The 16,417-nt window shown below is 42.2% G+C and overlaps 1 protein-coding gene across 2 annotated transcripts in view; it reads left to right on the forward strand.

The window, feature by feature from the left end:
* The window catches only part of SH2D1B (SH2 domain containing 1B), a 26,945-nt gene extending 14,539 nt beyond the window's left edge, over window positions 1-12,406 (forward strand). For both annotated transcript variants that reach the window (XM_012802640.2, XM_023510835.1), the window contains exons 2-4: window positions 8,061-8,124; window positions 10,228-10,393; window positions 11,948-12,406. In XM_012802640.2, coding sequence (XP_012658094.1) covers window positions 8,061-8,124; window positions 10,228-10,393; window positions 11,948-11,982 — 265 coding nt within the window. In that variant the 3' untranslated portion in view covers window positions 11,983-12,406. The remainder of the gene's footprint in view (window positions 1-8,060; window positions 8,125-10,227; window positions 10,394-11,947) is intronic.
* The last annotated feature ends 4,011 nt before the right edge of the window (window positions 12,407-16,417 follow it).

Below are 16,417 nucleotides of genomic sequence, written 5' to 3' on the forward strand. Positions count from 1 at the left end.
TTTTTATTGTACATGGTCGCATACTTCCTTGTTTTCTTTTGCTTCCCCACACTCTTGTTTCTTCCAGAATCTGACAATGTAGTTTTTATTGTACATGGTCGCATACTTCCTTGTTTTCTTTTGCTTCCCCATGCTCACGCCACACTCTTGTTTCTTCCGGAATCCGACAATGTAGTTTTTACCTCTAGAAGTTTCATTTGAGTCTCTCTTTCATGTCTTTCATGTTTCTACAGGCACACCTTGGAGACATTGGAGACATCGTGTGTTCAGTTTCAGGCCCCCAAAACAAAGCCAGTATTGCAATAAAGCGAGTCACACAATTTTTCTGTTTCCTTGTACCTATAAAAGTTGTGTCTATACTAGACTATAGTCAAGTGTATAATCGTTACATCTAATAAAACAACCTACATACCTTATTTTTAAAAAGCTAATAATCATCTGAGTCTACAGCAAGTCATAATCATTTAGCTGGTGGAGGGTCTTAACTCAATGTTAATGGCTGCTCACTGACTAATCAGGGTGGTGGTTGCTTAAGGGGGGCGGCTGTAGCAATTACCTAAAGCAATCAAGTTTGCCACATCGATTGACTTCTTCTCATGGAAGACTTATCTACAGCAGGTAATGCTGTTTGATAGCATTTTACCCACAGTAGAATTTTTTTTTTCAAAATTGGAGTCCATCCTCTCAAACCTTGCTGCTGCCTTATCAACTAAGTTTATGTCATGTTCACAATATGCACGGTTTCTTCACCAGGAGCTGATTACATCTCAGAAAACCACTCTTTGTTCATCTATAAGAAACAACTCATTTGTTAAATTTAAACCATGAAATTGCAACAATTCAGTCACATCTTCAGGGTCCACTTGAAATGCTGGGTCTCTTGCTGTTTCCACCACATGGGCAGTTACTTCGTCCACTAAACTCATGAATCCTTTAGACTCATCCATGAGGGTTGGAATCAACTTCTAACTCCTGTTAGAAGTTTGATCTCCACTCGTGAATCACACATGTCCTTAATGGCATCAAGAATGGTGAATCCTTTCCAGAATTTTCCTTTTCAACTTACTTTGCTACAATCCTCCAGAGGAATCACTATCTGGCCTTACAAAATATATTTCTTAAATAATAAGATTTGAAAGTTGAAACAACTCCTTGATCTGTGGACTGCAGAATGGATGTTTTATTAATAATAGTCAGGGACATAGCACTCATCTCCTCAAATATCTCTATCAGAGCTCTTGGGTGGCCAGGTGCATTGTCAATGAGCAGTGATTATTTTTAAAGGAGTCTTTTTTCTAAGCAGCAGATCTCAAAAGTAGGTTTAAGATATTCAGTCGAACGTGCTGTAAACAGATACGCTGTCATCCAAGCTTTGTTTTTCTATTTACAGAGTGCAGGTAGATTTAGCATAATTCTTACGGGCATTGACCTTAACTTAGAGTCACCAGCTGCTTTAGGCCCTAACAAGAAAGTCAGCCTTGTTAGGGCCTAAAGCAAAGTGGCAATCACAATGCATAGTAGATAAATCTTCCATGAAAAGAAGTCAATCAAAGTGGCAAAGAGTCCTTTGACTCTTTGAAGCCGGGTATCACGCTCCTGTATCTCTAGCTACAGGAATCCTAGAGGGCATCTTTATTCCAATAGAAGGCTATTTTATCTATACTGAAAATCTGTTGTTTAGTCACCTTCATCAATAACCTGAGCCAGATCTTGTGGATAACTTGCTGCTTCCCCATGCACTTTCATGTTTTGGAGATGGCTTCTTTTTTACACCTCATGAAGCATGAGAACTGACTTTCTTGTGCAGACTCCTTAACCTCTTTCACCCTTCACAGCATTGAAAAGAGTGAGGGAACTTGCTCTGGATTACACTTTGGCTTAAGGGAATGTTGTGGCTGGTTTGATCTTCCACCCATATCACCCAAACCTTCTCCATACCAGCAATAAGTCTTCTTAGCTTTTTCAAATCATTCATGTGTGCCTTGGAGTAGCACTTTTAATTTCCTTCAAGGATTTTTTTCTTGGGATTCCCAACTTGGGTAACGAAGTGCAAGAGGCCTAGCTTGGGCCTGTCTTGGCTTTCAATATGTCTTCCTCACTAAACTTACTCATTTCTAGTAGTTTATTTAAAGGGAGAAGCATGTGAATGGCCATTTGGTAGATCAGTCAGAACACATACATTTATCAGTTAAGTTCACGGTCTTACAGGGATGAGGTCCGTAGTGCCTCAAAACAATGACAATCATAACATCAAGCATCACTGATCATAGATCACCGGAACAGATTTAATAATAATTAAAACTTATGAAACATTGCGAGAATTACCAAGATGTGACACAGAGGCACAAAGTGAGCACACACTGTTGGAAAAATGAGACCAGTAGACTTGTTCAATGCAAAAGACCTGAGACTTGTTAAGATAGGAATACACCAAGTAAATGGCACAGACCTCTCACACCTCTCCTTTCCCAGGAGAATCAGCCTCCAGTTACCCCTCTGTCCCCCTCACAGCCTCCCTAACTCATAGGGGAAAAAATCAGGGATATGAATTTTTAGACTATTCAAGGTTTGTTTCTTAAAGGATCTTAAACTATTTTCGGAATGGCAAAAATCATAAAACCTCCAAAAAAGAGAATTACTAGAAATCAAAAACATAGCCTGTCCCTCCAAAGACTGAACTTCAAAGGGTTGATGGGAAAAAAAATAATAATACTTAGTGGTGAGACCTTTAATCTGTTCAGTTATGTTGTTTTTCTGTTTGGATAAAGGAGGAAGGCTGCTTCAGTGCATTTTACAAGCATCTGGGATTTAGAAAGGTAACCCAGACTACTACAAGCTTAAGTAAAAAAATCTGTAGCTTGTTTACAATGAAAAGATATCAACTCCTATAAAAATCTAAAATGTTTTAAAAATATCTTCTCAAAGTTGCAGAGCAGGATATGGAATTATTTGAAGATGAATGAGTCAAAGGGGAGTATTTGCAGTTAAATTGTACTCAATCTGTACCATTCCCTAAGTCAGCGGTTCTCAACCTGTGGGTCATGACCAGTGAAAATGCATCCTGCATATCAGACATTTACATTATGATTCATAATAGTAGCAAAATTACAGTTATGAAGTAGCAATGAAAATAATTTTATGGTTGGGGGTCACCACAACATGAAGAACTGTATTAAAGGGTCCCTGCATTAGGAAGGTTGAGAACCACTGCCCTAAGGAATGACAATAAAACTTTTCCAACAGCTGAATAAATCTGTCTCCATTAAAAAAAAAAATCTTTAGATTCCTTCTCCTTTCTGCTTTCCTTCTCCTTCCCTTCAACTATTTCCTAAGAAAGGAAAATACTGTATTAAAATTGTAATACTCAAGTCACATTTGACTTCTGCAATTACAAGAGGTGCTCAGATGTGACCTGTATTCATCTTTTGTTATCAATATATATTGAGTATTATAAATTTCAATACAGTTTTTCCTTTCTTAAGCTGTGCATATATATTTTTGGCACCCTCTGTATACATGGATCTGTTTCTGGGCTATTTTATGCCTTTATATATTCTTCTACCCTGGAACTGCTTCCTCACTATTTTAATTACAGCCTTATAGAAAGACTTAAAACAGAAATACCTTCCCCCAAGCACACACATCCCTACCTTAATCTTATTTTTCTTCTCAAAATTGTCCTGGCTCTTCTAAGCCATTTTTGTGCACAGGTGACATGACATCATCTGACTCATTTTTTAGAAGGACCACCCAGGCTGTTGTGTCAGGAATAATAATGATGATGTCAGAGAAGAAGGAGAGAATTGCTAGAACTCCATCCTTAAATAGATGAAAGGGGATTGGTGGCCAGGAGAAATAGGAGGGATTAGCTTGGAGAGCCACACACAAAATTCATCTGGTAATAAAAGCAGAGAATATGAGTACAGATGCTAATTGGTGTGGCAGAGAGAGTCTGGGAATTTTCTGTTTGCTTTAATCTCACTGGAGTCATCAGTTAAGAGTGAGGATGAGAAAGGAAATGTTGAGGATTTAAGAAAAAAAAGAGGAGCATGTATAGAATCATCGTCAATAGGGAAGCGGTCAAGTTCTGTGGTTGTTCAAGTGAAACCAGCTGGCATGGCTGTGAGTTTCCTCTCCAGCCACAAACAGCTGCAGAAGGTTGGATTTAATTAGGATTCTGTTGCTGCTAATTGCGTAAATAGAGTAAAAGATGGAAAAAGGAGTCAAAAATGTGGCTATGAGGGAGCAGTTACAGTGGTGGACAATTTAAGTGGGGTGAAGAAGGGAGTCAAGACATGTGAGCAAGAAACAGTGAAAAGTAGAATCAATGGAGGGAAGGCTCCATGGGGTCCGTGGATTGTTGTGATCAGGGAATAAGAGGGAAGGGATCTGAAAAGATGGGAAGGAAGCAGGGGAGAGAGAGTGGGATACACAGAGTTGAGATTATGAAAGGGTCACAATTATTGGCAATTACAAGGTCAAAGTGGTGCACAAAGCTAGCATCACAGTGCACGGCCCATGCAGCCACACAGGGCCCTGCCCTCAGAGGGCCCACGCTTGGTTTGATGTTCTATTGTTACCACCTCAAAGTTCCTAATAATTTTTTAACAAGGGAGCCTATACTTTTATTTTACCCTGGGACCAGCAAATTATATAGCCAATACTGGTGGTGAATAGGGAGAGAGTGGCTGAAGTAGGAGGAGGACAAGATCACTGGTGGAGAAGAGCTTGAGAAACTGAGACATCGGGGTGTGGGACTGTCTATGCAGGAATTGAAATCATCAAAAGTTTGGACAAGAATAGTTTTGGAGATAGCAACAGTGAGCTAGGAGCTGAAACCTAGAGTAACGAGATGCAACAACCCAGAGGTCAGCAACAGTAACAGGTAGTAAGGAATATAATCCAATGACATGAAACTCAAAGTTGAGGATTCAAGGAAGAAGGAAGGCAACACTGAAGAGCCCTGACAGCAAAGGGCAATAGCTTCACCTCAGGCCCCCCAGTGAGAGGGCTGTGGGATTAGGACGTGGGTGATAAGGATGCCCAGGAAGCCTGGGGGTTCTTATAAAGATGACAAACAGGGATAAAAGGCATAATGAGATTCGCCCAGTGCATTCAAGGCAGAGAGAGTGGAGGTAAGATGTGAGTGCTGGGGGTGTTGGGGATAGAAGGCATGGGGAAGCATGGTCTTTTTACAGGTCTTTAGTATAAATGCACACTGCAAAAACTATGTTTCTTTTAAAAATTTCACAAATGGCATTTATAAAACATTTAGAACAGTAGGCATTACAATGAGTTTTATGTTTACCCAATAATAATCTAGTCATGCCTCAGCATGCTCTAGCTGCTATAATAAAATGCCCTAGACTGGGTAATTTATAAATAATAGGAATGCATATCTCAGAGTTCGGAAGGCTGGTGAGTCCAAGATTAAGGTGCCAGCAGCTTTGCTGGCTGGGTGAAGACTGTTCCTGGTCTATGATGGCTCCTTGTTGCTACATCCTCCAGAGGGGAGAAATGGTGCGTCCTCACATAGCACAGGGATAGAAGGGCAGCCCTCTGAAGCCTCCTTCATAAGGACATTGATGTCATACAGGAGGGCAGAGTCCTCAGGACTTAATCACTTCCCAAAAGGCCACAAGGTGCCATTTCTTAATAGGAGATTAAGTTTCAACATGAATTTTGGAGGAACACAAACATTCAAACCATAGCATTATACACAGCAGATGTTAATCTCACTGTTCTATAATCTTATAGCAGTTTTTGGTAAATAAATACAGTTATCACACATTCAATAAATCAATAATAACAATAATAATCTTATAATCTTAGCGCATTAGTTCACTAAAAATGCTTTGAAAATAAGACCATATTTGAGCATGTCTGCCTTTCCAGCTTGAAGTATTTGACTTTTAGGCATTTAACACAGAACCTCTGTTTGTTTTATTCTTTCATGTACCTATAGTGAAGATTTTTCTTATGTTGATAACCCCACAATGTAATTAAGAATAAATTCATTTATGAATTTAACATAGGTTTGTGATAGTTCAAAGAAACTACATGATCAACTAAATGGAACACATGGATCTTGTTTGGATCCCACGTGAACAAAACTTTTTGAGGGCTGAAGCAGGTGGATTACTTGACCTCAGGAGTTCAACACCAGCCTTTGCAAGAATAAGACCGGTCCCTACTAAACTAGAAAAACTAGCTGGGCTTTGTGGTGGGCACTGTAATCTGAGATACTTGGGAGGCTGTGGCAAGAAGATCACTTGAGTCCAAGAGTTTGAGTTGACTGTGAGCTGTGAAGCCATGGCATTCTACCCAGGTGACAGAGTAAAACTCCATCTTAAAAAAAAAACAACAAACAACTTATGTGAAAAGAAATTTTTGACATCTCTTTCCAGACTGTAAGATACTTTAATTTGTCACATATGGACAAAGATTTGCATTGTATAAAACTTTATATTGTTTGTCTTGTGGTTTGGGGATGTCAACGGGCTTATTCTGGCTTCAGGAAACCCCACCAAAAACATTGGGATTTGAAGTCACTTGCCAAAGCCTCCAGAGAATTAGCAATGAAGTCTCCTGCAGTGTAGTGTCTGTATCTTAAAGCTGCAAGTAGCTACCTTATTTTACCATTCAGGCAAAAGATTAGTCATTTTATTCTTTGGCATGGGTGTAAGCAGGGTAGGGGGAGGTTAGGATAAATCAGATAGTTTCAACCTCATTCTAATATATTTGATTCTCATTTTTTAATTTTAATATTTCTGTGAAATTAGGACATGTCTAAGACTTGATGAAAATATTTAATGCATGCATTTTTCTCCTGGAAAGCTTTTGTTAAATTAATAATATATCTCAGCTCGGCGCCTGTGGCTCAAGTGGCTAGGGCGCCAGCCACATACACCTAAGGTGGTGGGTTTGAATCCCCAACCCGGCCCGCCAAACAACAATGATGGCTGCAACCAAAAAATGGCCAGGCGTTGTGGCGGGCGCCTGTAGTCCCAGCGACTTGGGAGGCTGAGACAGGGGACTCGCTTGAGCCCAGGAGTTGGAGGTTGCTGTGAGCTGTGATGCCATAGCACTCTACCCAGGGGGATAGCTTGAGGCGCCATCTCAAAAAAAAAAAATAATAATAATATATCTCATCACTGATCTTATCTTCTTAGAGTTGAAGAAATACAGAAACTTATACTATTTCTTTGAAAATGACTAGATCGGGTCTGTTATCTAAAATATAATTAGACAGTCTTGCTGATGGCTTCTGTTCCAATGAGAAGTGAGAACATAATACATCACTTCCTTGGAAAAGAATTCCCAACACTCTCTAATTTAGTTACACTATCTCTAATGTCGTCCATGACAGGTATGGCTCAAAGGTACTGTGCACATTGTATCAACTTAGAGTCAAGAGAAACAGCTAGAGAGGAACAGCAGGACTGTGGAAGCTGTAAGCCTCTCCTTGTCCTCTTCACAATCTCTAGAAGTTCATCATCAGAATAAGGGTCCCCATTTCAAAAGCCCTGTTTCTTTCAAGTTCTCACAGATGAGAGGGCCTGGAAATTAGTGCTGTGGTTTGGATGTTCCCGCCAAAGCTCAAGTTGAAACTTAGTTGTCATTCTAGTGGTATTAACAGGTAAGATCTTTAAGAGCTGATTGGGTCATGAGGGCTCTGCCCTGCTGGATGGGTTAGTGCTGTTATCTTGGACGTGGGTTAGTTACTGAGAAAGTGGGCTCCTGATTGGTCCCCGTCCTTTCTCTTTCTGTCTGGCCCACGCTCACTTGCCCTGCCACCATGTGATGATACAGCAAGAAGGCCCTCCCCAGCTGCAGCCACTTGATCTAGGACTTTGTAGCCTCCAGAACTGTGAGCTGAATAAACATCTATTATTTACAGTTCATACGGTTGTGATATTCTGTCATAGCAGCCGAAAATTAACTAAGCTTCTTTCGGGGTCTTAAGATTGATAAAGATACTGCATACAAAAATATAACTATAAGTGCTACCTGGATTTGTACGTAAAAACATTATGGCTCCTATTGTCACCTTCCTACAGGTTTAAAAATTTTGTCTACACATACCGGATCTTCAAAGAGAAGTATGGGTATTACAAGATACAGGTAAGAACACATATGGGTGCTTGGAACAACAAAAGCAAAAAGGTTGGGGAGGAAAACCCAAGATCGGCTCTTGAACCTGACACGTGAGGGCATTCTAACAAGGGGAGCACTTGGGTTTAGAGTCAGATCAATAGTTAGCCTGGTATTTCTCTGGGAGAAATAAGAAGGCACTAGAGTTGGGATCCACTTTTAAATAACCATGGCCCATGGCTGTCATCCAACTCTGGTTCCCCCAGTGAAGAGATGTACCAATCTGGCCTCCAGGCAAAAGCTCTATTAAACTGGAAGACTAAACAAGGACACAGGATGGGAATAGAAAGAGAAGGGAGGGTGGGGAGGGGTCCAAATGGCCAGGAAGTGTGCTCTATAATAGAAGAGAATATAAGGCAAGCGTCAGATAGCTGGAAGCCTTAGGATTTGTTTAATTTTTCTGGTTTACTGAGAGCTAAGCACAAGAAAAAAAAAAAACCTTTTTGCTTTTGTTAAATTTAGCTCTCTGGCTGGGAAGTAAAGAATACGAAACATTACTAAATTTTAATCACTAACAGAGAATCCTGAAATAATCTTTCTGAAACACTTGTATGTAAGGGTAAGCAGACAAGACTTCTCAGAGTCTTCAATATGCTAATGTTTACTGTGATGTACCTGCAAGAGACTAGAATACACAATGATCCCCAAACGGATCAGTTACATAATTTTTCCCTTGCTATCGAAGACATTATTGAGACAGTTGGAAGAATTTAAATAAATTCAGAATTTGAATAAGATTGGTTAGCACTACTACGTCAAGGTTAATTTCTTGATTGTAATCATTGCAGTGGGGTTATGTCATGTCTATACTTTTCAGGAAATATGTAAAGTTATAGGAATAGCATGTTTGCAACTTAACTCTGAAAAAAATTAAGTATAAGTGCATATATACATACACGTGTCTCTCTGTGTGTATATATATATACTATATATTCACATATACATAGAAAGAGAATGAAAAGCAAATTACAAAATGTTAATATTTGGGGTATGAGTAAAGGATATAAGAATTTTCTCTTTATTATTTTTGCAAAACCACTGTGTGTGAAATAATTTCAAGATAAAATATTTTCTCGAAAGCAACTTATCTAAACGCATTTTTTTCTTTGCTGTGTATACCGGGGGAAATTCTAGATTATTCCTCAATACCCTGTTTTGTCTCTTATCTGGACAAAGCACAGAGGCCTTCAAGTCAGTGGCTCCAAAGTCAGACACAAGGGGCATTTCACTGGGGAACAGCTTTGTCCTCAGAGGCCTGGAGTGGGTGATGCTGTGGGCTGGAGGGGCTGCCCTACACGGACCCCCCTGCAGACAGCCTCAAGAGCAGCCTCTGCTCTGTAGGTTCACGAGACTACACATCGGAAAACCTTTTATCACCACTTTCTATCTGTGGCCTGAGGCATGGTGACGTGAAAACCCAAGTGCTGACATAGAAACCAAATATGTCAGCACAGGAAGAAAATTCTTTTCATCTTAAAATTATTTATATGAGGCTATGTTAGAAAATAGCAGTTGGGTTGTAGCTGGTAAACAGAACAACAGTTTAACTGAGTCATGTTGACAATCCCTACTTTCAATTTAAATTAGGACTTTGGGGGTCTTGTTTCACGTGGAGATTCTGAATTCAGCAAGTTTGCAATTTGTATATATTTTTTGCATTTCCCCTCAGAAGTCTGTTTGCAGGCTAGTTAGTCTACTCAAGTGGTAAAGCCTGCCGGCAAGGCAGTCTGACATAAGCTCTTTGCAGAGTGCTTTTCAAAGGTCCTCTACAAAAAGACCCTGGACAAACTCACCAATGATGGGGGCTCCTTCAATACCACTCACCGAGTTAAGGTCCCTGGGTTATAAATCCTCTGTACTCAGAGAGGCTCAAGTCAGAAGTTGGTCTTAAGAAAATGAGAGTTTCTGTGAATTCCAAGTAGTGTGAGCTCTCAAGTGTGAGTTGCGGGCCACTTATTTTCAATGTGTCACCTTAAAAGAAAGCCCCGAAAACCACTATTTTGAGAGGTGCCACAGTTCACACTCAGAACTGCACAGTGACAATGGTCAATCTCCTTTCTTGTATTTTCTCAGACTGCAGAAGGTTCTCGAAGACAAATCTTTCCAAACCTAAAGGAATTGGTCTCCAAATTTGAAAAACCAAACCAAGGGCTGATGTTTCCCCTCTTGAACCCCATAAACAGAAGCAGCCCCTGCTTGAGATGGAGAACATCGAAATTAGAGTTGGGCGACAATTACGGTAAACGCTCTCACACGGGGCTCAGAAAGAAATCTTTATCCCATTTCCACCAGGGACCTACTTCTTAGAATCAATATAGATGTCCCTTTCTAGGACGTTGTCTCTAAAAAGTGTCATCTTACTAAGAACAATTTCCATTTTGTCGAGAAGTGGTGTCCTCTAGCCACCAAGGTGGCCGAGGCTTCCTTGCCTGTGTGTGAACAGCTGAAGTCCTGGCTGAGAGCTGGCTTCATAAGCATTCTGTGAACTTGTGCAAAGCATTCAAGTTTGGAGATAAATGGGCACATGGAAAGCAGGTTTTTCCAAGGATAAAACCACGTCAGCCCATCTGCTGCTTCCCCAAGGCTCATCCTGTCCCATTTCGCTATTTGCTAAGCATGTATTTATAAAGTGTCAGATGTCAAATTATTGCAGTTATATCCCGACAGTGCTAAGCCCTGGTGAGAGATGGTGAGTAAACTTGAGTGCAGAGAATCCATGCTGAGGCCTCTCACATCCTATCACCAGCAGCTAGCTGCCCTTCCTTACCCACACCCTTGAAATCTGCTCTTAGAGAATTTAGGATCTGCGATTTGTAATGTAGTTTGATTTTTAACTGAGACTTTCAGAGACATTTAGGGCTTACTCCTGTTTTCCCATCTTGGAACATGTGGGTTTTCCCATGAAAGGGACTGCAGATATCAGGGAACTGGAGATGAGGTGTGAGCAGACGGGCTCCCCAGGAGGAAGGGCAGGGTGCGGAGAGCCCTGGGGAGCCTGCGGTCACGCTAGGCCCATTCAGCTCCGTCTGCAGCAAGGCCACCCTTGAATCTGTCACAACCACCTTCTCTCCTTCCCAGCAAGACTAAGCATGCAGCTCTAATGATAAAAGAAAACCCCTTCCCTACGAAATGTGTCAGTCTCCTCACACCCCCATGCAGGGGAGTGGGCACCCACGTACACACAAAATCGCCTTCTGTGGGTTCAGCTGCAGATGTAGCCACTGAAAGTTATAGAATAAAAAGGATAATAGGAGGCAGAGCCGGAAACCCAGGAATGTGCCCGTGCTGCAGCCCTTAGGCAAACCCTAAGGGTTTGAATTGCTGAGACTGTTTGGGTAGGTGGCCGGAGTTGTCTCAGTGATGATAAACTAACCACAAATCCCAAGAGGAGGACCCTTAGAGATCTGCCCTAAGAATGCGGCCCAGGTCTCACCTGACCCACTTTCTGTGTTCGGTCGGCACTGGCAGAGTGAAATCCTCAGCTACCAACGGGGAATATCCTCCCTCTGCCTCCTCAGAACAGGCTTCGGATCTTCTCACTCTGGGGGAGACCACAGGATTCTGCTGGGGAACGGTGGGGACTCTGAGGTTTCACTTTCAAAGGGACCCCCAGTTGGGCCGGGACAGCTCCCTGTGGTACCCCAGATATACCCCCAGCCTTTGAAGATGTGAGTCCGATATGGCATCAAGATCCCCCGTCCCTGGGGAGAGGCCTCCTTTCCCCTGAGTGCGGATGGCCAGTGTGACTTCTAGGTGCAGAGTTTCATGGCTGGTCTCCTACTTTCTTCCTCAGAGAACTCCCAAGACTATGTGGACATCTTGCCTTAAAGAGCAGGATGCTGGACGCAAGTGAGAGAAGAAATGAGGAACAGCTCTCACTGGGGAGACCTGCCGGCGTAGGTCTGGAATGCCAAACTCTTGCAGATAATTTGGACTCTCCTGGTCTGGGTAACGGGTGATGCTCTGTCCACCAGCATCAGAGGCCACTGGGAGCAATTTCAAGGCCCCCTTTTATCCCCACTCTTCTTTCTTGGAATGGGACAGCCTGAAGCTGTTGTCCTTGTCAAAGGACTACCACTACATCACAGCTGACACCTGCCCCTGCACCATCAGAGAGGCAGCTTCATGCAGGGAGAAGCCCTGAGTTCTAGTCCCGTGTGACTTTGGACAAACCTCTTCCTTTCTCGAGCTTTCAGTTTCTTTGTCTATAAATAAAACAAGTGGTTGAGTGGGATGACTGCACCGCCCCAGAGTCTCTGTTGAGCCTGGCTATGTCAGGTGGCGTTGGGTATCTGGAGTTGATGGAGATGTAGGCAGGATCCAAAGGGAGTCAGGGTCTCGGCCTCCCAGACAGCTAACAAGTTACCTGTAGCTGCTCTTACTGGACTTGGTCATGGTGAGCACCTTGACCTGCCCATGAACCACCTTCCCTCCAGCCCGGGTCACTCTTCTTCTCCTTGCCCTGGACACACTGTCTTCCCAGTGCTGTCGCTGCCACCTGAGCAGCACGGGGGTGGCTCTGTGCAGTGATACGTGGAGAGATCTGTAACACATTCCTCTCTCATGGTTCCTACTCCCAGCTAGGTCCTAGGTGTCAAAGCAAGGTTAGGTCTCCCTTGCATTCCCCCAATGTAGAATTTTGTGATGCACAGAGCTGTGCCTGCTTTGTAGAAGCACATTTGACTAGAAACACATTTCTGAAGGGTTTGTTAAACTGATTTCTTATGGCCCTTGAATTTTTCTGCCTGTTCAGAATGTTACTTAGAATCTGGTTAGTTTGGAATATACCAAATTTGACACCCTTTCCTTTACCTCTTTTTAAACCTTCCTGATTTATTTTACCCCACTGGTCTTATCTTCAAAGTTATTAAAGAGAGGAGCTCGGGTTTTGCAGAGACCATGAACAGACGTTGTGGCTGGAGTCCAAGGTGTGAGCTGTTGTGAGTTGGGGGTTGCAGCAGTCCACGGCTACCACTATGTAGAGAAGTAGTGAAATGCAGACAGGTCTAGAGAGCAGAGGGAGCCAAATCCTTTTGTTTGCTCAGCAGAGGACACCAGAAGCAAGCCCGCTCCCTGGGATCCAAGTCTTTGGCTCTTTCTTCCTGGTACTGAGCAGTATGTTCTGGTTCCCAGATTCTATAGCATTCCTCAGCACAGAAAACGTATTAAGGAAATATTTCTTGAATAAATGAATGAATCGGCTTATATAAAATGTGGTCACTTATTCTAGGTAGCAGAGCTTTGCCTGAACAGGACACAGTTCAAAGTCTAGTAGTTCAAGACTATTAGTTCAAGATCTTTAGATTAGAGCTCTCCTAGAACGGTGTTTGTTGTGGTGGCTGTGGTTTCCAGGCACAATCTTGGGCCCCAGTGGGCTTTAGTACATTTCTCAAACAAGCAAGCTACATTTGATAGTTAATGTTGAAGTCATGCTATAAATAACTGACATTTATTTTTTATTTATTTGTATTTGTTTTGAGACCGAGTCTCACTCTGTCACCCTGGGTAAAGTATTGTGGCATCATAGCTCACAGCAACCTCAAACGCTTGGGCTCAAGTGATCCTCTTGCCTCAGCCTCCCGAGTAGCTGGAACTATGTGCGCCTACCACAACACCCAGCTATTTACAGAGATGGGATCTTGCTTTTGCTCAGGCTGGTCTCAAACTCCTGTGCTCAAAGATCCACTGGCCCCAGCCTCCCAGAGTGCTAGGATTACAGATATGAGCCACCGAGCTCAGCCATCCTTGACTTTTTGTGTTTGTTTTGTTTTTAGACAGGGCCTCACTATGTCACCCTTGGTAGAGTGCTATGGCATCACAGCTCGCAGCAACCTCAAACTCTGGAGCTTAAGCCATTCTCTTGCCTCAGCCTCCCAAGAAGCTGGGACTACAGGCACCCACCACAACGCCCACCTATTTTTCCGGTTGTAGTTGTCATCGTTTGGCAGGCCGGGGCTGGGTTCAAACCCTCCAGCTCCAGTGTATGTGGCTGGCACCCTAACCACTGGGATACAGGAACCAAGCCCATCCCTGACATTTTTTTAGAAGACCCTGAACGGGTCACACAAAGAATAATTTAAAAATCTGGATATGTGGGATGGGAAGAAAGAAGACTTAAAACATTAGCAGCAATTTCAAGCGTCTAAAGTGCTAGTCTGTGAAAGTGGATGTGGACTCACTGGGCACAATGCCAGACAACAGAGCTTGGACCAATGGTTGAGTGTTTATGGGAGCCCAGTTTTAGGAAAACATAAGAAAGAATGCTAAACCCTAGACCTAGCCAATGCTCTCAGTCTGCCCTGTGTGGTAGTTCAAGAGGAATGTGATATTTTATAAGGATTTGAGAGAGAGAATTCCCGCTGTGAGAAGAAATTAGACTTCCTGACTGCTAAGGTACTTTTTAACTCAAGACCATCAGATTCTATCTACCCTGTTCTTGACAACGATAATAGGAATCTATCTTTCCTTTTTGAACTTAGGTATGGGTAGTTGACTTAATCACACTCCTTAGTTCTTAATTCACTATCACCATCAGTCCATACAAGAACCTTCTTTTGTTTTATTTCCTTTTTTTCTTCCTTTCATTCCTAATTCCCATTCCCAAAGGAACCATCTCTATACTATTTGGTATAAGCCTTTGGGTATGTCTGTCTTCTTGTAGAACACATAGTATTAGTTATGAATAAAGAGCGGGTGCCCCAGTAAACGTATATGCATTTTAAGAAAGGAAAACACTGGATTAAAATTGTAATACTCAATATACACCAATAACAAAAGACGAACGCAAGTCACATTCACGAATAACAAAAGATGAATACAAGTCACACTGAGCACCTCTTGTAGAAGTTAAATGTGACTTGAGTATTACAAATTTAATCCACTTATTTCCTTTCTTAAAATGCATATGCATTTTGGGGCATGCTTTGTACATCTTTGACATTTACATACATGATATGAAGCTATTGCTTCTCTTCTGTTATTTTTTCATGCAACATCATTTGGTCTCATTCCATATTGAGTGCCCACCTAATTCAGTGCTGCCAACTGCTGCACGCCATCCCATAGTATGTATATTTTGCTTGTTTTTATAGAGATAGACACCTAGGCTGGCTCCTATTCCCTGCTACCAGAAACATCACTGCGGTGAGCATCCTTGCATGAATCTTTGTATGGAACTGTGAGAGTTTCTCTAGACTATGTGTGTGGGCCCTAAAGTGTACTCATATTTAATCCCGATAAAATCAAACCCGTCTAGTATTTTTTCTTTGTACTTTGTGCAGTTTTTTGGTTCTTGTTTAAGAAGTCCTTCCCCACTCTGAGATCATGAAAAATTATCCTGTATTTTCTTTGATTGACCGTATCTTTACTCTCTGTGGTTAGGGTTTTAATAATGGCAAGATGTTTGCCTTTTTCACTGCCGTATTCCCCACTATCTAGAAAAGTCCTTCACATATATTAGATACTCCATAAATATTTGTTAAATAAATGATGAATCTGAGATTAACCTTTGTCTATGGTAAGACCTTCAACTCTGTATTTCTTCATATATGTCGAGCTAGTTCCTCCCCCATTTCAATCTGTTTAATAATTCATTTCTTCCCCTTCATGTATGGTTCCTCTGTGGTAATGTATCACAATTCTAATACTGTGTCAGGGCCCAGGACTGGCCAGGTCTCGGGCCCGGCTTAGGTAGGTTCCGGACATGGACCACTAAGCTACCTTGCTCAGGAACAGTTTCTTGTAGGTGCTTGAGGGCTTTCTACTTTAGCTGGAGAGAGAGAGAAACAGAGTATCTTAGAGAGAGTAAAGGTCTTCTTAGAACAGATAGCTCTTAGGCTTCAGCAGAGACACCGTGCTGGCGTTCTGCAGGCAGGAGAGGAGAAAGTCAGAGTAAGGGGATCCGTGATAGAACACGCATGCCCCCTGACTGCCTTCTCCTCCAGCCTAATATAAGGCTGAGCTCGTGCTTCTCACCACCACAGGTGTAGAGACTGCCAATTCACCAATGCGCTCATCTCGCGAGCTCACTCATGCTTGTTAGAACCAAATCTCTCTCCATGCCCTGTTCACCAAGGTGTTCCATTACAGGTATTTCTTATAACTCTCACTCCTCCTAGCCATAGGCTATACGGGCTGCTACATTTCCCCCCTTTTTATATACAAACAAAATAACTTTTAATGTGGTCAGAGCAGTTCTTCCTGTTATCTAGCCCTTTTCTTTCTAGGCAAAAGATGGTAATTATCAGAGTTCAGAATTCCAGGT

The sequence above is a fragment of the Otolemur garnettii genome, unplaced genomic scaffold, assembly GCF_000181295.1.
Source record: "Otolemur garnettii isolate 467f Iridium unplaced genomic scaffold, OtoGar3 scaffold00016, whole genome shotgun sequence".
In the NCBI taxonomy this organism is placed as follows: Eukaryota; Metazoa; Chordata; class Mammalia; order Primates; family Galagidae; genus Otolemur; species Otolemur garnettii.